Raw genomic sequence first — 24555 nt, forward strand, 5'->3', positions numbered from 1 at the left:
TTGGGGAAACTGCTATTGTCTAAATGTTCGTTCACATTTATAGATGTTTAAAGAGGTATCTTCTAATATCCTGTAGAGTTGGAAGAATAAAAATTGTATTTTCAAAACTAACTCAATGTATTGAAATTTAAATTATGTTACTCAGCAACTAAGAGTAAAGGCTTTTTTTTTTTGAGGAACTTGAAGTCTGGGTGCTTTAAAGTGCTTATTTAAATTTAGTATGATTTGGGTTTTACATTATAAGCTTTACAAACAGTATCTAAGAAGGCTGATTTAATTCAAAGGAATTAGATATTTGAGGATGAGTCATTTGAAAAAGACATATGGATATTTTTCATTTGATTTTTCACTTTTAAACATATGCAATAATCAGTCAGAACATGGCTGTTAAAAGTTTGGACTTTAGTGTGCCTAACTTATTGAATGGTGACATTTGTAATAAAAATCATATTTTGTAAATGGCGTTGCAGATATAATTAACTCAAATTGCTGTCAGTAGAAGGGGCACAGAAAAATCCATGCAGGCTTAACTTCCCTAAGTCATGGTGTCAGTATAAGGTTGTCTGGGATACTAATTAGGAACAATACTTTCAGAACAGAGGCACAGCAAAGGCAGTGCTTCCGCAAGATTTCACAGCCTGTCATTTACGCAAGTTTTAACTACTGTTTACCTGATCTCACCATTACTGGCTATTTTAGAAAAAGAAGGTTTGCTACTGCTAGTCTTGTTATTCAAAACTTGCCTTTTTACTCAGGTGGAGGCAAAATGCTCCAACTTGCTTGCTATTGTTCTTTGGAATAAAATTTGTTCCTTTATAAATATATAATTTTAGATAGAATTTAAAAAAAATAGAAAATTAAACTAAGCAACTCTGGCCATGTCTGGCACTTCTAGCATTTGTCTACCTTACACAGATTACAAAGCCTCTCCTGCTAAAATCTCAGCTTTCAATCAAAAAATTAAAGCAGCTTTTTAGCTGTGGAGAAGTAAAAGGCATATATGTGGGGAAAAATCCCACCCTGAAGACTGAAAAAACTAAAATATGTGTCAAATATGTTGTCCATTTTTACTTATTTTTTATGTTATCACATTTTTCATGGGTTTAGCTTCAAGGTTAAGTGTGGTTTTTGGGGTTTTTTACCTTTGTTTCTGTGTGGTTTGACCTGGCAGGAAGTAGGAGACACTTCCTTAGTCAAACTACAGCGAAGCAATCACTTACTCCACAGTGGTTTATGAAAGCAAGTCCCAGGGGCAAACAGTTACTGACATAGTGGTTGCAGAGTAAGTGGGTGTGGACATGCCTAGATCTGTTGTCCTGGCCTTTGGGGGATAGGGAACCAGAAGGTGACTCTTCCTGGCACAAGGCACTTAAGCACTTCCACCCTTCCAGTCCTACATTGCACTTCCATTGGGGACTATACTGACATCTTCCATGTGTTGGGATGCTCATTACAGAAATGTTAAGCTCCTGAAAGTTTTATTACAATGATCCTCTCTTGTTTCTCCGAAACATTTATTCCCCTAACATATGGCAAACCATCCAAACAACTGTTGCACAATCCTCAAAACTACCATGCTTGCATAACAGAATCAATTAAACAAGTGATAAATAGCCAACCTGACTACCTGTGACAAAACTGAGCTGCTCTTTGTAAGGTGGAAAGTTTTCTGTAAACACTTGATGTTTTGGTGCAGCCAGAGAGACACATTCTTCCCTCCCATAACTGTGGTTGCTTTTGTGGGGAGTCAATGTACCTGCCCACATGTGCTCTTTTATTGAAGATACAACCAATGTTTTTTAAAGCCACTTCCTCTTCTCTCATCTTCCTCAAGCAAATCCAGAATACAGCATGAAATTCCTATATGGAAGTTTGAATGTTACATTAATTCAGAAGGTACAAATATGGGTTAGTACCTTTTTTTTTGTTTTTTCTTTTAGGTGAATCAAAATAGTTCTTCCTTTGCAAAAGCAAAAAAAAAAATCATTTTGCAATTAAAAAAAAAAACAAAACAATACTTTTTTTAAAGCATTTTCAAATATATGCATTTGGGAAAAACGATAGATACTGAATTGTTCTCTCTCTCTATGTATATATATACACACATAGAAAGAGTGTGTATATAGACGTGTATATATATACATATATACGTGTATATATACACACACGCATACACATATAGTGGCCCAAAACCATGCTCAAACTGAAAGAATGAATCATGATTCTAATTTCCTGTAGTAAATGTCAATGAATTTGTTGCACCTTGAGTCTTGAGTAGACTTCCAAGCTCCTTTAGGCAGTCCTCATTGCAGTCATGACGTTCAAAACAGAAAATTTTGAGTATGTAAGGCAGTAGAAGCTAAGTTCTTTTCCTTAAAATGGAGAGAAGTTGTCTACGTTTTTCATTATTAACCAGAAGCATGGGGAGAGTGCAATGAAGATTTTTAATTATATTTCATCCAAAACCATTACCCAATTATGCAAAAAAAGACTCTAACTCCTATGAAGTTCCATTGAGTAGTTTGCTTAGGTCATTTCTTGCATTAAAAATAAGGATTGTTCTTACTAAGTGTATAAATGGGGAAAGCTTACTAATTTTTCTATTCCTAGCCTTTCTTCAACATCTTTAAAATGAAATCTGTTAACTTAATATTAATTTTAGGAGGCACTATGTGTGATGAATCCTTGGTTACAACAGTAGTATAAATGCAAGAATATGGTGCAGCTTTTCCCTCTCTTATGTTAACTGAAGTCTTCTTCTTCAAGTCTTGAATTGAAGTTGAAATAAATGTAGCAATGCATACCATGCAAGATATATGTCTGGAAATTAAAGTTAAAGAAGACAGACATTCAATGTCTCTGTTATTTTCATAAAGTATAGTTTCACCATAAGACATATTTCCAGTACACTTTCAAGATTTAGGGACTCTCATGTAAAATTGCTATTTTCTGTAAAAGTATAATAATATTCGTGTTTTTTAAAGATAGAGAAAGTATAATACTAGTCACGCTTTTGCTAGTACCCAGGGTCTACATAATGTCATTAACTAGAGTAGAATTTAGACTATATGATGTCTTAACTGTTCTTTATGAAGTCCTTCAGAAGAAATCCTTGTTTTTTGAAAGTAATAAAGGAAGGATGATCACATTTAGCAGAAATGCTCCAAGGAAACTTATTTATATAGGAAAAAGCCCTCAAAAATATATAAAAGATTGCTCAGAATAAATGTGTGTGTTTTCCAGGGGGGATACTTCTTTTAGTAGATCAAAACTGTATAAATGAAAGAAAAAAAAGATAATTACTTTAAAGATGTGAGTGGACTAGACATCTGTACATATCGGAGTTTAATATATGAATCCAGAAGGAGGCATGAAATTAATTCAGGAACTTCTCAAGTATAAGACGTTATATGTATTTTAAAAGTCTCCAGTGCAGCCCAAATTTTATCTCTATGGCATACAGCACATTTAACTTGTGTGATAACTGGAGAGCCATTCAAACAGTTTAATGTATAGCTGCTAGCAAAACCGTAGAGATTAAAAGTCTGATTCATAAAAACTGTTATCTGCTGGCTAAGTGGATTTTTCATGTAGAATATAATTTTATAGGGGAGTGGACTTGAACAATTCTTTATAAACTTCTATTGTGAGAAACTGGATGTGTCCAATTCACTGCAGAGTGCATGATACAAAGAAGTCAAAACCCAAGCCAGATCAATGGTATCTGCAGTACACAACATGTTTGTAACTGTTAAATGCTCATGCATTGAATGTATAGGTTAATTACTAGATTACAGTGATGTATTGCCCCAGAAGGTCTATTTTTATTCTTCCTGTAGTGGGAGATCTCTGTTTCAGGCAGTAGACTTGTGAAGAAAATGTAAATTAATGCATCACTTTTTCTGCAGACTCTAATAGTAAGTCTTTAAGCATAGCATGCTTTATAAGGAAACAGCTTTATAAGGAATGGAGTTGTAGTGAGCTTAAGTCTCTGTAACAGCCTGCAGGGTTGGTACCTCCATGCCTTTCCCAGAGGCAATCTCCTGGGGAGGGAAAATTGGGTAAATAGGTGTTAAGAGCCACCAATGCCTTCTGAAGCCCTAGACACAAATATTATGGTGTGAAATTCCTTCTGGATGTCTCTCTTTCCTGGGCTTGATAAGCAGCCTCAGTTTTAACTTACTGATGCAAATAGTTATCCCTAGTACGACCTTCAATTAATAACCTTTGTTTTTCATATAAAAAAACCTGCTTAGTGCCATTTCATATGTTATGTTAACAAATAAAGAAGAATAAGTAAGAATAGAGCCAGCATTTTATAATGCGAGTATTTTTATGTTAACAGATCTAATAATCTGTGTGACATGCCTTTCATGTATTTATCACATTTATGTATAAATAGGTACTTTTCCCTCATATTAAGAAGACAACAGTACCCTCCTCCAGTTGCCTATTGCTGCAGCTTTCTCCTTTTCATCCATTTCCCGATGTATAGCAGTCTCCCAGAGCTCTTATTGTAGGAATTTATTTACAACTAGTAGATATCCCTACAAATATGTATCCCTACAAATATTTAGAATTTAATCTCTTTCATCCCAATTTATAAATAATATTTTCAGAAATGCTTCTATTACCTGAAAGCCTATCTTCAATTCAATTCAAACTGAATCAGTGAGCCATAAGCCTTTAATTCCATGAATCCAACTCCCGAAAATGGACAAGCAGACACATTGAAAATGCTTAAACTGTTACTGCTTTCTAGTGGGACAAAGTTTTTTCTTTTTTTTTTTTTAGAGCATATCCTATATTTTATTTGAACAAGGAAAAAAACCCACGCTTTCCCTCACTATTGTCTAAAATGCATTAGTGCTCACATTATGTTTCATAGTGCACCTGACATTGGCCTCCTCTGGAGGTTGGATACTGGACTAAATGGAGCATTTCTTTATTCTGGCTCAGCATATCTTTGTAATAGGACTCTCAGAATGGAAGAGTCATAATATTCGCTTTGAATTAAAAGGAAAATGGATAGCGCAAAGGGAGAAATCTGATCTGGAAGAGACAGCAGTGAACTGTGTAATGGGACAGCTGAGATGGAATACAGTCACTATTCCTGATATTTTATTGAGTAAATCTTGTTTATGTTGCCTGCACTTTGAAGGACAATGCATACGTTTCCATGGCTGTGTTAAATATTTAGCAAATGCATGACTCATAAGAACTCAGTTATTGTCAAAAAACTTAATGACTACAATATTTTTTTGAATCAAGTTTGGTTTACATCCTTCAATGCAGCACATATGTGATTATAGCAACAGTTGGAGTGCAGAAAAACAGCCTAAAAATAGACTATAAAACTTAAACAGGGGAAGTTTAAATTGGATATAAGGAAGAAATTCTTTATTGTAAGGGTGGTGAGGCACTGGGATGGGTTGCCCAAGGAAGTTGTGAATGCTCCATTCCTGGCAGTGCTCAAGGCCAGGCTGGACAGAGCCTTGGATGGCATGGTTTAGTGGGAGGTGTCCCTGCCTAACTATTCTATGATTCTGTGGTAGAAATGAAGAAAATCGAAATTAGCAAAAAAACCCAAAAAAACAACCAAAACAAAACCAACACACACACAAAAACTCCAAATAAAACCTACTATGCGAAATTATATTTTATCACACCTGGCTTCTCACATCATGAAAGAATTGCAACTTATGTTGGCAGCATTTTGAAACTATTGTAATATAATAAATATATATATATATTAATTTTTTTAAAACCCACTAAGATTTAACATTGAAAACATTTAACAGAAATATTGCTATAGTTGTTTGTTATATTGCTATGTTGTTATGGTATTTGAGTTTTTCTTAAGATTAACCAATACTGTCTAAAAGGCTATCAGGTATTAATACAGTGCTGTCAACAAGAATAGAAAGTAAAGAAATCTTATTAATGTTGATAATGTTATGTTCTTTGTGCTTCTTTATATGTTGCTTACTGTGACGGTAAGGCTATCTTTGGGCAGGTAGCTTGACTTACAAGGAAAATGCAGGATTTAGGAGACATTTATGAAAAGGGGTTCCAGGATCCCACAAGAAAAATAACTGACTGGTTTAAAACATCTGTGTTAGGTAGTTGTGAAGCTGCCAAAGCATCTCAAGAAGGAGATCTCCCGGCATCATTAAGAAATGTCTTTATACAAGTATCACGCAAACAGTTACTTTAATGTTACTCACTGTGGCAGTTGAATCAGAAATCTGGCAGCAGGTCATTTAAATGAGAATGAGCACTGGCATATGAATGTAGCTATTAAATGAAACTGTCTTAGACATGCCTATCTACCCACAGCTTTTTTTAGATTTTCTCTGAAGTATTAGCTATCTGGTTTTAGCCTGCTTTAATCACAACAAATAAACTTTTATAAGCTTTATCAGTGTAGCATCCCCATGGTTAACAGACATCCCTAAACAGTAACTTCAAAACCTGAGTGGCTTCAGAGGGTACCTTCCCACCTCAGTCTGCTACCAGCAGCATTGTGTACCCGTTTCACAGATCCACCATCATTCAGTGATGTTGCTTCTGAATATGCCATAAAAAAATTCACCGTGACAAACTTTAAGAGAACTACAGACAAATCTGTATCTTTCATGCCCTTGAAGTTGCAATCAGACTTGTACTTTCAAAGGAAAAATTCTCAACAGCCAATATTTGTGTGTTGAGAATTGGATTCCTTGTTCTATACCACATAATACATGTGAAAACAGCACGGACTGTCTAACCGAGAAGAGCATCTGCTTGGTGAAGCAGCTAGTAGTTCAGTTATTTGTATTACATTTGCACTATTGAGCTTATTTTTTTTCCTTCTTTTTTTTTTTTTTCTGGCAGATGTACAGCAAATAGCAATTGACTGGATCACTGGAAATTTTTACTTTTTGGACCATGTCAGTGACAGGATCTTCGTTTGTAACCAGAATGGGTCCGTGTGTATTACCCTCATCGAGCTTGACCTTAATAACCCTAAGGCCATAGCTGTTGATCCAGCATCAGGGTAAGATTATTTATCTGCATTAGGATTTATTTTACATGATGTGTGCTTGTCTGTGACTGCATATAGTGTGTCTGTTTCATTTGGGTGTTTTATAAACTACTTTTTCATTGCTTTATGGAGTTACTTGCAAAGTTGCTCTAACCAAACAGTGATGTGTAATGAATCATAGCAAGTAGTTAACTGTATTAATTCCAACATGTTCCTTGCATCTTGTTGAAATGGACTCAAAAATGAAGAAACAATTTTATCCCTGCTTGTCATAAAAGTTTCTTTTACCTCTGTTTTTCTGAAAATCGTATTTCTAGCTAGAGTATACAGGAAGAGAACTTTTGGGTTTTTTTTTTGTGTGCTGTATCCCCTCAGTTGCAAGAATATTGGAAATGTTTTTAACAACTTCAATTACATAAAAAAAAGAGAAGAACTTTCACTCTGCTTTAGAGGATCAGCTATAATGGTAAAATTTAACTGTATTTGCTTTTTTTTTTGTATAGATACCTTCAGTGTCATCTGATAGTAAAGCCTTGCTTAAAATACAGGGTACTGAAAGTCTTCCATTCTATAACAGCTACCAGCTGAGAAAAGTTTTCAAGTGAATGATGAATCAAAAACATAAATAATCAGAATAGTATCAATTTAATTTAGAAACTAAATTAGGTGAGGATTTTAGAACAAGGATTTTATCTTGGGTTTATTGGGCTGTAAGTGGTTTAGATTGAAATATCTGGTGGAATATGTCCTAAACTGCCATAAGCCCCTTCTCAGTAAATACAAAAATATTTACTGTAGAACAGCTTGTCATCCATATGTGGACTTTTGTCACTCTTTATTTAAAGCTTGATTGAATATTAAGATGCATTATCACATGGCTTTAATTCTGACAAGAACAGCTTGCATGTAAAGTTTACAAAGAAGTTTTATAATATAGCTCCTGAATATAGCTGTATTTCTGTCTGCAGCAGATGGTGATCTTGACTTGATCTGACTCCAGAGCTGTTTTAACAGAAAAATAAAATTTCATGTATAAATTGATTTTCTGCAAGTTCTGATCTGAAAGAACTTGAAGCTTTCAAATTTGCCATCAACAGTCCTTTTCTGTATGTTTGCTTCTGTATACTTTGCTGGATTTACTAGATGAATCCCAAGTTTGATGTTAACTCATCTTACCTGTCAGGGATGTAAGAATTTGTGATCAAACATTTGGGCTCTTTGAGGAAGGCTGGAACAGAAGAAGAGAGACTTTTTCCTTCATTTGTTATCTGCTAGCTATAAACCATTCTTATCCAGATAGCTGCCGTTTTCAGTATCACATGCAAGAGTAATAGTGTCTGTTGTAGCATATATCGAAGCTCTGGCCTGTAGGAAAGACCAAAAGTGATTATCATGTTTCACAGTGTGATTCTTCATGTAGCAATACCAATTTATTTCACAATAAAAACACTGTGTGGAAATTTTTCTCATAATGCATGTTTTGCATTTTGGCAGCTATTTCTTTACTGTTTTTATTGGCAGTTTCCTTAATTATCTGACATATGTTGTTCTGTTAATTGGCTATCTGACATACATTTTAACTGATAAGCCCCAACTTATATATTCATTTGTGCCTGGGTTTTGTTACAGAATGCAAAAAGATAATCAAAAAACATTCTGGCTATTTAAAAATGTTTTGTTACTTTTCCTTTTTTTTTTTTTTTCCTTTCATTTTACTCTTTCATGCTGATAGTAGAGACACATTTCTGTGTCAAAATATTAGCATGATATTGCTGTCTGGGTAGCTCACTGGTTTGAATTCATCGAAAGATTCACAAAAGCATCTGAATGTTTTTACATACTAAAAAAGTGTTCCAAGTTGAGCAGTAAATGCGTGAGTTGCATACATCTGTGTGTTCAATAGCTTCTTAAGGCAGTCATGTTTATACAGTGTAAACATATGATTATAAATCACATTTTGGGTTTTATTTTGGTTTTTAAATATGAAGCCCAGGCTGTTCTGGGAGGTTTGGTCTCCTGTAAGAAAACCTATTAATGTGTTAAATGTTATTACATCGTGTTTGTTCCTGTAACATGTAGTGCTATCATGGTATGCTCATTGTCCCCATCATTCTTCTACAAGCCAAAGCTACACTGACACAGAGAAGACCATTTACTATGCTAAGGGATACAAAACTCATCCACAAGCCTTTATGCCTGTGATAAACTTCGTAAAGCAGCAGCAGGTGAAGCCCTCCTATTCTTGCATGTTCACATCTGTGCTGTTACACATTTAGTTGTTTCAATATCCAGAAATTTTGCATTTATCAATAAAACAACTAAGGCACTAGTGGAAAACTTATTTCTGAATGGGTCCCCTCTCTGCACTCATGAATGTCTTTGGGTGTGATTAATTTTACATCTCTGCGCCTGCAAGTTTTGTTAGATATTTAGGGGTGAAGCTTTTATATACTCTTCTATGAGCTTAACAATGGAACCTGAGCTACTAAGCTTATTTCTTATCATACAATGAATGAAAGAACTTTTGTTATTCTTCTATAACTGAACCTTAAATTGGGAGAAGAAAGATTCTGCTATTCAAAAAGCTCTTGAACAAGCAAGATTGTTATATTTCTAAGGTAAGTATGTTACTTCGCCTTAGGATTTCAGCATTTTTGTCAGCCTGTGCTTCATTTTTTGGTTATCCCAGGCTATGTCTAATGGATGCCTAATCTCCCCCACTCCAAACAAGGAATTAATAATTTGCCCAGTTAGAGATTTTGCAGTATTAATACTAATCTGTTACACCAACTAATTTACTGTTAAGAGTAGCACAGTGCAAGTATCAGACCTGCGTTAGGGAGGCTGTCACCAGAGGGAATGGCTGTGTCTGCCCACATCACTGTGAGTCTTCCAGACTCCAGACTCATTGGTGAAAAATGTATTGAAGAAAAGCTAGAATAAGGCTAGTAGGAAAGAAAGTGGTGATCAGAAACAGAGATGGAGAATAAATTGTTTTGCAATAATATATGATCTATCAAATGTCTTTGAAGTCAGATGTCTGCAGTTCATAGTTTTGGTAACTATTAATATAGGGCTTCTTTTCTGCAGTGGTCAAGAAACAGAAGCTATTACTTTTACTGGTCCCTGAAACTGGTGTAAAATTGATGATGATGCAGATGACTGTCAACAAATACAATGACCGTGAAACAAAGATGAGCTGAGTTAGAGCAATATTATCTCTAGCTGAGGGCTTCAGTCTAGGTCTGCTGTACTCACGAGGAATGACTTTTCATATGACTCCAGCTATTCTGCAATCAGTGTGCATATTCATGAGACTTTGATCACTGTGTAGATGATAGGGAAGGTAATACATTTAAAACTCACAAGAGCATGGATATGATTTAGGTTCTCTCCCAGCTCTGCCACAAACCAGCTAAATGTCTATAGACAAAGCATTTTATTATCTTTATGTCTCTGCATCCCTTGTATTTACTAGAGAGCATAAAATGCATACTGTTTCAATTATCTGATATTTGGGTGTATTCAGGAACATTAGGAATTAATTTTGTAGAATGCACTGCTAACAGTGTACATCTGCATATTTATACTCTAAATATACATAATTATCTCCAGTGCTCAAGGTAAATTGTTTCCTTCCACTGTATGACAGTGGCACTGGAAAATGTATAGTGACATTTTATACAGAAAAATGCACTGGAGGAGGGTGATACTGCAGTTCCTTCCCAACAGGAGCACTTGAAATGTTCAGTCCTGATCATACTGCTTAGACGTCAATGTGGAGTAATATAATATCAGAATGTCTTAATTTCAACTAGGACCCATTCTCTGTTTTCTTTTTGGGAATGCCAGGAAACAGGGAAAGGCAGGAACCGCAGAGAGGGCTGTTGATTCAGGTATACTGCTGGTTCCAGAAACGTGCAGCTTATAACAGTGGCTCAAATACTATTTAGGATGCTGATCATAATTTTCTACTATATTTCATAGGCTTCTGGGAAAAGATAATTTTTAATGAGAGCATTTGATATGTGGAGGGTATTGATTTAGCACCCACTTACAAAACTGTTCCAAACATAAGGAGATGTGTAGAGAAAGGGTGCATAGGGTGAGATTACAAAGAGGATGTGCAGAGCAAAGCTGGCATGTGGGAGGATGCATGGAGCAGTGTAGAGAAGTACTGGGAGCGAGGAAATGGTTTAGGCGCCTCCCACATGAATTAATATAAAGACAAAGTGTAATGGAGGAGGAGAAGAGGAGGAGGGAAAGAAGAACTGGAGAGACCAATTAGAGGCTGAAGTCACTGAAATTTGTAACTACTATTTAAAAGGTAGTAGTAATGAGGAAAAAAGATGCACTGCTAAAAAGATTTGCAAAAGGAGCAAGCTCACACTTTAATACTGCAACAGTGTGTGTCATGTAAATATTTGAATAAATCTTTTAATCGGCTTCTCCTTCTGCTATGTTACAGAAATGAAAAAAAAACACGAGCTCTGCTTATTTCTTTCACACAACATTTGTAAATGCATACAGGAAGAGATTTTGATATGGTGATGTTAGAAGAACAGCATCTATTAATGTGTTATGGTGTTATGTACCATTTCCAATTAAAAAAAAATTAAAGTAAATAAAGTAGCATTTTAAGTTTCTCATAGCAGTAAGTTGATACCTTCCTGACAAGGAAGAAGCTTTTTACTGTGACAGTGATGAGGCACTGGAACAGGCTGCCCAAGGAAGTGGTAAATGCTCCATCTCTGGTAGTGTTCAAGGCCAAACTGGACAAAGCCTTGGGTGAAATGGTCTAGCGTGAGATTTCCCTGCCCATGGCAGGGGAGTTGGAACTAGATGATCTTAAGATCCTTTCCAACCCAAACCATTCTATGATTCTATGATTTCCAACCCTAACGATTGTAAGTATTCTAAGCACAGATTTTTCTGTGGCTAAAATCAAAGCCGCAGTATGAAAATAACAATTAAAAGTACATCATGATATTTTTGAAACACAGTAGGAAAATTTGCCTCAGTCTAAAATTTCAGAAAATAGGAGAAAGGCAGGGGTATGATGACATTTTAAATTGCAACTTTCTGTATAAGGACAGAGTTGAGCAGCATCTTTAAAATATCATATTTGGGAGAAGATACAGAAAAATCATACAAAGAGGTTTTTCTGCCTTTTAATGTTTTTCATTTTACTTGTAAATTTATTCTGACATAATTCTTTTAGGTGTAAGAGGAAGAAGTTGGAGGTTGGTCATGTGAACCCTGTTATGCAGAACAGTTAGCTGCATATCTTCTTACTCAAGCTGTGTATAACAGTACTTCTGGGATGTTTGCATTTATTGGACAGATCAAAATGTAATGTAAGGTCCACTGAGCAGTTTACACTAAAAAGCTAAGGGAATGGGAAACTTTTTACACATCATTGAATTATAACTTTTCCTTGCCAGAGAGGTATTGCTCAGGAGATAGTACCTGGGTATGGAAAAGCCATCCCAGAGGATGGAAAACAATCCTTAAGAGGTCAAAGAGATATTATTTTCTTTTTTTTTTTTTCCCTGTGAAGGAAATAGAGTGAGGTTTGGGCTGATGAGGAGGTAGAGACAGACCCTTCCAAAACAACTTTTCTGAAAGTAATTGTATTTTTTTATTTTCTGTATCTGTATCTTTAAAAGAAAAGAAATCATAAGTACAGACATGATGGATAGAGTTTGCATTTACCTTTTATTTTCCTTGAGTTAAGCACAATGTAAGGTAAATGGATTGGTAACAAAACACATTTGCAGAGTAAAGTGTGCTCCTGGACTGCACCAGGAGGCATTTTGGGTTTCCCATAAATCCCCCTCTGCATTCAGAGGGTGAGACAGAGGGTGCCATGCTGGGACCCAATGAGGAGGAGAGCTGCCACCCAGGTACTGGGTGGTACTGCTGGCACTTAGGCACGTAGCCACAGACTGGGCTATTGCATGCATTCCAACAGTTTGGACCTGAGTGAGAGGATTAAAAGTACCTTTATTTTAACCACCTACTTTCTGGTGTTGTTTTTTTCTTTTTTCTTTCTTTTTAAATTAGAAATGTTTAAATCATTTCTCCTATTTAGCTTGACTAGTGTCCCCGTGTCTGGACTGCAGATAGGCACAGCTTCCTGCTTTGTGCCTGTTTTCAGACAGTAGCTGGAGACAATGTGATGCCCGCAGGCTTGCTCGGGTAGGCAGAGAGAAAGTCTTTGGCCTGACTTGGCAGAATGCCCTGACAGTGCGATAAATTGCAGTTGGATTTTGAGTGATTTCCCAAACAAGGATAAGGGAGACAAAGTCAAGGAATTCATTATCAGTGAAAAGATTGGTTTCTAGCAGGAGAGGAAGAGAGCAGAAATTCAAAAACCAAAGGAGGTCAGACCAGTATATATTTTTCTTTATTTGCTTCATTGTTATTTAGACAGGGGAGTCTTTCGGGGTAAAAAATAAAATATCTACGCTTACTGTCTGCTGCCTTTTTAAGTTTCTTTTTACTTTGTTGTCTCTGAGCTTTTATAGCAGCTGCAAGGCTGAGAAATCTGGCTGGTATGAAAATGTTGGCAAATAAAGGTAAAAAGTGTTCACAGTCACTGACAGAACTGAAGGAATTAGAATTTCCAGCATATTAGGTAACTGCATTAAAAGGGAACTTGTTAACAACATCAGGCTATAGTTTGGGTTAAAGAGAATACTGTAAGTAAGATAATAAAAATAGTATAGTCATGAATGTTTTCAAGTAACTATGTGAGTGTATTTGCTGTTGGGCATACCTTTTTATCAAGCGGATATTAAATTAATCACTGATGGCTAGCATTAATATCCAGTCTTCTGTATATGCTTGAAGGTGCACTGTACTTGGAACTCAGAACACGTTTCATTCAAATCAAAACCAGGTACTACTAATAGAAGTGATAGTCTCTGAGTGATTATAAAACTTTGTGAAAAAGTTGGCAAGGCGGACACTGGCAGGGTTAATAAGAATAGCTTACTGATGTAATTATCTAATTGTCTAATTATTATCTAATAATCAGTCCTACTGTCTGGAGAATAAAGCTAGTGTGGTACTGATGAATCATCCACTGCAACAGGAACTTAAGTAAGGTTCTCCTGAACCCACCTCAAGGATTCAGCTGTCATCTCACTACAGCATCTTCATTTCCCCAACTTGCTCTTTTATGGGGTGTCCCCAGTGCTTTTGGTTACTAACCATTTGAACCATCCCAGCAAACCAGGCTGAACACATGAATAGCAACAACACTGATAAAAATCTATGAGTTTGATGGCTTGAGGCAATTTGCAGCTGATACAACACTCTCACTTCTATTTTAAGCTATCTCCATGTCATTAGTGTAGTTATGACTCTGATCCCTGTCCTTCAGTCCTCAGCTAATTAAGCTTCTGGTAAAAATGCTCATCTCTTACTGAAATTACCATGAGTTAGAATGTGTTATTTGTGAAGGAGATGGAAAATGGCTTGTTATTCTGCCTAGTAAGGAAGTTCCAAAGTATTTTTTTCTTTTTCTTTATTTAATAACTGAAATGTCCAAGCAAAAGTTACATGACTTAAATCACCCTATCGGTAATTTTCTTCGAGTTGAAAGCAGTTAAGCTAGAGAGAATTGAGGCCACTTTGTTTCTGAATGAGAATATAAATGGGAATTTAAGGCTTTATAATGCACATACATTATGTTCATATCCATTTGAATTCTCCTTTTATTTTTTTTTATTGCCTGATTGGCTTATTATCTAACCAGCTTCTGTAAGGTCATTCATGTTGAGGACAGGTTCTGATATGAATTACAGCACTGTATGCATGGAAGCAAAGAAAAATATCTTCAAAAATATCTGTTTAGGACCCACAGGTTTTAAGATGTACTTGCATTATCAGGGAGTGTATATGTGATAAGAGAGACTTTTAAGGAGGGTGCTTTTTTTCTTATAAAATGAAGAAAATTAAAATAGTAACTAAAAGTTCATGTTCAACACAAATACTATATTATGATGTTTTGAAGTTTTCCAAATCTGTTTTCCTAGTGATGACCACACATTTCTTGTGTTGTTTTTACATCAGTCTTTGTACTGTAGCAGTACAAAACTGTGCAAACCACAGGTTTCTAATAAGCTGTTGTCATGCTGTTCATTTCCTTCTATGCTGATGATAAATCACTGCCTGTGTAGAGGCAGTGTTTGAAGTATAAAAACACTGGGATTGCTCTTGTTCTGGATTATCAAGAAACACCCACACTCACAAAAATTATAAAACCCATTTAGTTAATTCATCGGCAGTACAATGATATCATCCTGAGAGAAACTGCTGTTCTCTCAGGGCTGGTTATATGGATAATTAGTTTTTCACATTGTTTTTCCAGTTTTTGTTGTCCTGAGGCTTCTTGCATGTTGGTACCCTCATTGCTATGCTCAGCAGCATGAACATGCCTTGCTAAAGCTCAGCTGCAATGTGACCACTAGCTGGAGGAAAGCTGGAGGTAATAATAAGAAATAAAAGATGTAAGAAATCCATGGCCTGTGTAAAACTAGCAGGAACCATTGCAATCCAATCTAGAAAAGAGAAGGTTGAGAAAATAACTATTTTCTATAAAAGTCTGGTTAAATAGAAAGGTGGTTTATTATTCTTGTTAAAGAAAGGACAGGGAAAAAGTAATTTTAACTAGCACGGACTGATATGGAAAAAATTACAAGGCTGAGGAGACATTAGTATATGACTTATATAAAAACTGTAATCTCTGTCTTTAGGAACGTTTAGGACTATGTCTGTCTGGCAGGGACATTCCAGGCTTGTGTTACACTTCTTCAATGTGAGAGGCTATATATGTGCATGTATCTGTAAACTTACAATGGAAAAGAATGGGATACTAGGAAAATAAATATGAATAATTTTACTAACATTTCAGTGTTGCTATTAAAATGGTATGGCTGAAACATTATCAAAGTAATGATAAGCTTTGTTTTACCATTTGAAGGGACTGGAGAGATTGTAAGGAAAAGGGGTCAAAAATTAAATTTTAGGGTTGTTTTGCTTGGTTTTTTCTTCTTTTCCTTTAGATGTGGTAGCATTTGCTGCAAATGAAATTGGAAACTAGGTTTTAAAAAGATTTTGATAGCAAAGAAAAAATACAGTGGAAGATCTGTAAAAGTTCCTATGCACAGGCTGCATACTATCCTTTTAAGAATTGCCTTGATTTTAGCAGAGAGCATGATCGAATTGTAAGCTTAAAAGTCATATTTAGTTTGGAGCCCAGAACACAGTATGAGCAGCTTTCTCCTATTGTGGTTGAGAAGGCTAATAATGTGTTGGATAGCAGGTTATGTACTTTGTGGCTGATGAGTTGCTTTTCTTTAGAGATGAGTGTTTCTAACTTACTGACAAAATTTCTCCTGTTTGATCAGTTACAGAGCTCTTAAATATGTTGTCTAAAGTTATCTATCAAAATACAGAACTATGTCAACCCACAGTAGGAAGAGAATCAATTGCTGCTTTACCATATTGAAAACTACAGCGAAATAACTGAACATGTGGGAGTGCTTGCTCTCTTTTAATTTTTGAAATGAGTGTGATGAGCTGCTAGAAACTTTTTTTTTTTACTCTGAGTTTGCTCATCACCAGTTACTTTGAGCTAGTTAACTCAGTTCCAGGCATAACACACACAGACACATGCACAGAGACACAAAATTTCTACAAGTTTGCAGTGGCCTCAGCCTTAGTGTTTCTAAGCTACAGAATTTATTAGTTTGGATATTATCCAGACTGGCACTTGGAAACTTGTTTACCTTGAATCAATGGATAATTAGCTAATTGAAGAGACAAACTTTTAGCATAGTAAAAGGCCATAAAGAGAAAAAGTGGTCTCATTGACTGTGATTCACTGCGATGTAGATTGGTTTTATTCATTAGGACTTGACAGCAAATCTACAAAACCTAAACTAAAATAATCCTCAGGGATTTCTATTTAACAGATTTTAAATGAGAATGTTTTATTAATAGTAGGATGTTGGAAACTCACTGCCTTTTTTACCTGCTGAAAAAATAACCACTTACAAGGTTACAGTTTGGCAATATTTACAAATGTACAATTTATCTTACAGACTTCTTCAGACACAAAAATCTTAAGGCACCATCTCTTGGCTGATCGTATCCAGCAGAATGATAATACGTGGTACCTTCTGCTGGCACAGCTCATTTGTCTGAGCATAAGGAAAGAAGAATAAGCAAACTGCTTTCCAACAGGGATTACACTGACTTCAGCAGAAAATCAGGCCTCTAACCAAAATATTTAAATTGGAACAAAAATTGGTTGAGTACACCAAGCCAAGCTCTTGTTTATATTGCTGAGTGTATGACATAGTCTACTGATGTGCGTGTTGTGTCTTCTGAAATCTCAAGGGATTTTTTGTTTGGTCTTTATTTTTATGTAGTAGTCTCCCTGTTAAATTATTGATTTGTATTTTGCCATATGGACAGTTTTCTGAACATAGTAAGATTTTAGTGTCCAAATATTCTTGTGTCTGCAGCTCACATTTAAAAAAATTATCTATTTCTAGCATTTTCAAAATCAAAACCTTAATATCAGCACTTAAATGCATGCTTAAACATTCAATATACTGGAAGCTTTATTTTGAAAGATTTGAATGCCCACAGGTCATAACCAATTCAGTTAACAGCTGAGACTGCTCAGAGTTGTTTGACAGCTTATGTAGTATGTGTGTGCATGTGTATGATGTACACACAAAATACACATGCATAGAGGTTCAAGTCTCTCACCACAGCTAGGTTGCACATTGTAGACCGTTAGTGACTCAGGCTAGATGAAGTTTTCCTCATCGGTTGTCTTCATTTTGTAGCCAAGGACTGAGGTAAGGGTAGTGTAAAGGATAAATACTTTCTTGGGGGAAAAAAAAACTGATTCTACTTAGGATTTTGTCCAAGATTTTAAGAGAGGATTCCTGTCTGTTGCCAGTTAATTATTTTAGCAAACTGTTCTACAAGACACTACTGTGTATGTGTTTTATACTATTTGAATGGCCAGCATGAGCCATGTGTCCTTGGCATGCAGAAGTTTTGATTGTGTTCAACTGTCTATGATTTAAAATAAGGTTTTGAAAATTTAATGTCTCAATGTCAAAAGCAAAAGCAGGCTGTGCAGTATCAGGCTTAACATATTTTAAGTTGAACAGTCATAAGTACTGGGTAGGTTTGAAATTCTGGGTTTAGGTTCTATGGGAGATTACTTCATTTAAGCTTGGGAGGATTTTGCGAAGAAGAATTTATTAATATATGAGAAGCAGTAAGAGAAAACGGTGCCAACACTGGTAAATTTCCTATTTGGAAATGAACAGATTTGTATTCAGAGCAGGATTTGAACAAAATGCATTTCTGTTGGAGAGCATGAGGATTCACATAATGTAAGAACACAAGAGTCACTCTTCAGGGCATGAGACGGTATATTTTGAAATAATAATAAGCATGGATGTAATCAAAGAATTTTGATTGGTTATATCATGGGAAAATTTATGACAACACAGGAATTGTAATACTTGGTGACATTTGAATGCTTGAAATTGCACCTGTAACCCTTTTGATGCAAGCTTTTATTTGTTTCTACTTATCTCACAGTGTGGAGATGTTACATAAACCCACATCTACTGTATGTTTTACTGTTTATATGGAAAAAGAGCAGAGATTAGACTTAGAAGTTTAGGGGTCATGCATTTTATCATTTTGTCTGAAGGCAAAACAAACTAGCCTGCAACATTGCTCAAGGAGGTTTTGTCTAATAGTTTTGTAATAGTCAGAGAAGAGATCCTGTGAACCTGTGTGTTCCTTACCTCTTACAGCTTAAGGTTATTGTCTTTATGCTGCAACATGGCACGAAGAATAGCTTATTCCCCTCCTCTTGCAGTAACTTTTTAGATACTTCAGGACAACCAGCAGACTTTCTTTTAATCTAGACTAAGAAAACTAACTTCTTGGAGCATTGTCCTATATATTCCCCACCACCAGCACCTTCTTCATCCAAACTTCTGGTTTTTTAGTGGCTGTGCTTTGTATAGTCTCTGTTTGGTCTCCATTTTCCTAGGAAGCCATGGGAAATAGGAAAGGTTGGTTGGTTTTGTCCTGTTGCAAGTATTTCAATGTGTTACTTGCTAACTTTCTGGAGTTCTTCCTTAGCATTGACTTGGGGCTAGATTCTGGGATAGGTGTTACCCTAGTAAAATTGATACAGTCATTCTGATTTTCTCTTCCAGTTACATTTTTCTGCCCTTACCTGTTTTTTCTGTGCCATGCCAGCTGTCACTCCTTCAGCTGAGGGAAGTTAACAGAAAGTGGTTTGTGTTGCCACACACTAAACCAGACCCATAAAAGAATGCAAGATAAACAAAACCCAGTTTTAAACCAGTGCTTGAACTTGGTCACAGCAGGCAATGACTTGGCAAAACAGAGTGGGTAAGCATCTGCTAGAAGAGATGCAATGGATTCAGTGTGAGAATAAAACCAACTTCAAGCTACATCTGCTGCAGTCAAGAGACGACTAACAGGATTGGGACCTAGCATGTGAGCTAGGTTTTGATCCTTTATAAAAGGCAAAAAAAAAAAACATGTACAGAATAATACCAGTCTTAGGAGGAGTACAGATGCTAAAAGATACAATGCAAAAGCTTTTTGACAGGAGATTTATTACTGTGAATATCCACACACAGACCACATGACTGGATAAGGATATTACTATCCTTCATCTAATGCACTCCTTATAGATATGGCTATATGATCTGTTTCCCTGTTGCCAGTTACCAACAGGAAATACTACTTGACTAAATTCTGTTTCTAGTTTTCAGAAACTTTAGCCTCAGAAATATTTCCATTTAGTCTGTAGCTAGTTAATCAAGTCTATGTTCATCTGTCCATACAAGCTATAAAATTCTGCAATGAACGTCTAATTGTAATTAACATCATCGATCAGTTACAAGGCGTAAGCAGTAACATATTCAGGATTGTGTGCTCTGTGCTTGCTGGCAATACAAGTTACACCAGATGCAGCCCTTGGTGCCTCCCATGGCCCCTTGCCCTTTCTCTGCTGCCTGTCAGATGGTGCTTTTGTTTTCTATGAGATTATTATTACAAAATGTTTTGGATTTTTTCATTGTGCGAAGACCCAACTAGCTAAATCACCTTGAAGGCTCTAACAGATAAGGGAGGCAGGTGACACTGTATCTGAAATGTTAATATGTTACTGTAAAGTTTTGCTTCCATTCTGGGATAGCAAGACAATTAAAACATCATTAACTGTTCTCACTGCTCTTAAACATGGTCTTTTCTTCATTTCATTGTAAAACTATGCACGATCATTATCATCACTTTAAGTATGGATTGAATACATGTTGTAGTATTCAGTTTAAGACATACTACTTTACCCCAACAAACTCATTAGGTAATAGAGCTGCAGGAGGGTGTAAGACCTGAAGTCAGTAGCTGAAATACTGCAGCTGTATTCAAGTCACCGTTAAGGCAGTGGTCTTGTGGGGCTGACATTGTCATGGAAACCACAAATATGTCTTCTGGACAAAAGTGTTGTGTTTTGGCTGCCTGAATATATCATACCCTAATAAGCAATATGCATTCTGCTCCATTTTTTCAGCTATAGATCTGACCTTCAGGCTCCAGCAAAGTCAAGATCTGAATTCCACAAAGTCTAGGTACCCTGCATGAGCAGGGTCAAACTGAGATTTCAATAAGCTGACAGTTTTCTTTCTTGCTTGTATAGAGAAATGTAATACTGGGTGTATATTGACACTTCCTTTTGCCTCAGCTGGCTACAGCATCAGCTAGTTAAAAAATTACACACAAACAAGTTTGGGCATTTGCATTCAAGTAAACGTACGGATAACGGGGCTGTAGCACTGACTGTAATGCATAATAAGCTACATAAAGCAAAACATAGAAACAGTTGCAGTTAAAACCTCCAGAAAATTCTGCTATCAGCATCAGCAACCAATTGAAAACATTGCAGAATAAATGTTCCTGGATTTTAATGTTCCGAGTAGCACAACTAAACAAATACAACATGGATTATCCTGCAATATATTAAATGGCAAATGTTATCTTGCTGAAAGATAAATAAGTTTGGGTATCCTACAGAGAAGGGTTGGAATCCCAGGCAAAAATACAAACTTAAGTGCTTACACATATAAAGGATTATACACCTCTGCAGCTGTTCAACATCTGTCCCCTGAAGATAATGATATAAACACATGACAAACAATGTATAAATATCTGGCAATTAATATACCTAGAATCACAGATGGGGGTGAAACAAATCTGAAATCGAGTGACTGGAGCTGGACCACAGATATGTGACAGTATAAAACTCAAAAAATAACTCCCAAAAATATAAATGTGGTACAACCATGAGAGTTTATTCTGAGCCAGTGCCTGGTCTAGGGGTTTGTGTTTGTTCCACTGGCTTTTAACCAGCAATCTGCAGAAATTTTTGGATTGTATCTGAGGGTTTGAATAAAGGTAAATGAGAAAAGCAAGCTCATATGTAGACTATTGTACCATACAGAGATGAGATTGTACAAGACAGCTGCCTTAGGGGTCTGGTTTTCCACTGGGAGAAAAAAAAAATGCACCTACAAGTAAATCCCTAGAGGTATTATGATTAGTATCCTTCATAATAACACACTTCACACACCTCACTCTGTACTCAATCTCATTTTAATAATTCCTAGGCCTAGAATATGATACAGTTTGATTGCAGTTTATATAGCTCCTTTCTGTTTGTCATTTGCACATTTAAATGCACCTTAAATGCTCAACTGAATAAATACAGTGTGGATTACCACTTAATATATTAAATGCATAATACTTTCTTGCCAAGAGCCAAATAAACTATCTGTTTCTGTTGTGGCTTACCTCCCTATCCACACATACTGGGGCTTAATGATGGGTACTTTATCATGCTATTTCTTTGCAGAGAAGTTTCAGAGGGAAATGGGGACCATAATAAAGATGTGAACTTCACAATTACAGAGTCTTCTGTTATGCTCAAGTTTAAATGTTTTTTTTTTTAGTGTCTCTAGGCCATTTCTTCTTCAGTTTTGAATCATCACTTTGGAAAGCTTCAATTCCTTTCTTTTATCCTGCATTGTAGAAAAGAAAGTACACTATAGGGCTTAAAATCAGTAGGGACAGATGTGGAAAAGACAGCGTCGAATGCTAGGTTGCAGACAGTGCAGCAAAAATAATCTTAAGTTAGACAAGCAGATACAGGTAAAAATGTAGAAGGAGCAAATTGGCTGAGGTGGGACAAAGAAAATTAGGTGAACAGTCAAGGAAAAGAAGGCAGAAACTGAAGAAAGCTTCAGGATGAAGACTACTACTAGGATGTTGGAGATGGAAATAATGTGGATAGCTATTAGGAAAAAGAAAAGACGTGATCCCACACATTCATAAAAAAAAATCATGCAATTTGTAGTTTGTTCCCAGGGCACAGGTTTTGTTATGATTTACAGCTCCTAAGATGAGTTGGCCACAGTTCTGTGCCAGACTCTGCTGTGGACAATCCTGCTCTCAGGATGGCAAAATGACTACCTCTCAGCACATACAATTTCATTTCTCTGTGCTTTCTTTTCTTGGATTTTACTCGTTACCAGTAAAGTACCAGTGTAAAATCAGATAATGAAGTTTTACAGGCCTCTTAGAATAATAAAAAAAATATAAAGTAAAATAAATGACAGCTAGTAATAACCAGGGGTGCCTGGACTGTATTTTCTTCTCTGCATGGTGTGGGTTTGTGAGCTCGCATTAACAGTTTGCCATGGATGAGAAAGGTAATTTAGCCATTTTCTGTCTGCTGAAAGAGAATATGGTAGGTAGAAAAGCTGTAACAGTAGCTTTCACATGTTTATGAAGCTTTAGTTTCTTTCTGACTGTCATGTAAGTAATTATGTGCAGTTAAAAAATGTGCATGTACTAAATAGTCCTTGGTAACATTTTCAGTCTTCCAAGCAGTTATAAAGCAACTATGGTCCTATGTAAGTGTCATATTTACTCAACGCCTTCCAAGATACTGTCACACCATCTGTATGTTCCTGAATGTGTGTCTATCCAAACACTGACAGGAAAATGAAATTGTTTTTTTGTTTTTTTTTTTGGGGGGGGGGGGCTGTGGGGAGGGAATATCTCCTCTAGTGCTGTGACACAATTCTCCCTTGGTTAACTGTCTTTGATTGAACCACATATAAATCTATGTAACTGACTTTTGTTTAGGTAAAGAGAAAATAAGAGCAATGAATGGGCCATTTCATGTAAAACAGTGGAAAAAATTGTAGAAGCTTTAATTTTCCCTTACCTTTGTATAGGACCCAAATATTTCTTGGTGACCCAAATCCTTGCTTTTTCACATCTGATGTCCTGCTGTATTTTATTTTGCTGCTGTAGTACTTCAGAGAACTACAGCCCCTAATTTGCAATTTGAAATCTGCAGGAATTGATAGGAAGCTTTTGCCACAACAGTGTGGTATAGATTTCTATAAATGGTAAGAAAACCTCAAGATTAAGATTGTGGAGACTTCCTTTTCTAAGTAGAGATCTTATGGGTATTGGAGATGACACTGTATTTCAATATTAAAGGTAATGACTGTCACTGTTGGTGTCAAGTATCTGAGGAACATGTTTCTATTTGGGCTGGGAAGATTGGAGAGAAAAGAAATGTACATAACACTTCTCAGCACTACATTTTTGCGACCAAAATAAATAAAATGAGTGCTGCTCAAGCACTTTTTATAACAATAAAATGCTTTACCTGACTCCTGGAACTGGTACCATCATGGAATAGATTTTTTTTCTGGGAAGCTGCAAGCATGGTAATACCAGCCACTGTGAATTATGGGAGAGGAGGAAAGGTAAATTAGCTCTTCTGGCGTTCAGCAGCCCGTTTAGCCTGGGTAGTACTGGCACTTAGTCTTGCTCTAATGGCATTATGTATACATCTCTGTACTCAGTCTGATAGTTTCCATATTTTGTTTACCTCTCTGTGAATGTAAATAATATCATTTTAAACCCAGTACCGTCAAGTCCAATCTATTGAAGTGCTAAACATACTGGTGCTGTGCATGTTAGAGCTAACTCTTGAGCTTCAAGGGATATTGATGGACCATATTTTCTGCTTCCTCCATTTCCCTAATCTAATTGTCAGGCAAGCTGTACTTTAAATTTCAGATTCTCGGTACGATTAGGTGTTCTTGGAAACTACTTTGACAGGAATTATGCTATAAAACCGGGAAAAAAGCTAAGATGCTAAAGTTTTATCTTGAAGGTGGCTCTCACTAACTGTTCTGATTTCCTGCAGACAAATATTTTATCTAGTCTATAGCTATGAATTATTTTGCTAACTAGGAAATCTCATGAAACTTTAAACATCTGTGCATAGTCCTATTACTTCATTTGTTTATAGCAAAAATAGACTTAAAGAAAACTGGTAAAACCACTGTGGAGAGCCC

General features: G+C 36.1%; 1 protein-coding gene across 1 annotated transcript in view; it reads left to right on the plus strand.

Annotated features, from left to right (window-relative positions):
• LRP1B (LDL receptor related protein 1B) overlaps positions 1-24555 on the plus strand; it is a 565080-nt gene that overhangs the window by 232567 nt on the left and 307958 nt on the right. Inside the window, exon 7 of the mRNA XM_034061327.1 lies at positions 6877-7039. Coding sequence (XP_033917218.1) covers positions 6877-7039 — 163 coding nt within the window. The remainder of the gene's footprint in view (positions 1-6876; positions 7040-24555) is intronic.

This window comes from Melopsittacus undulatus, chromosome 4 (genome assembly GCF_012275295.1).
Source record: "Melopsittacus undulatus isolate bMelUnd1 chromosome 4, bMelUnd1.mat.Z, whole genome shotgun sequence".
NCBI lineage: Eukaryota > Metazoa > Chordata > Aves > Psittaciformes > Psittaculidae > Melopsittacus > Melopsittacus undulatus.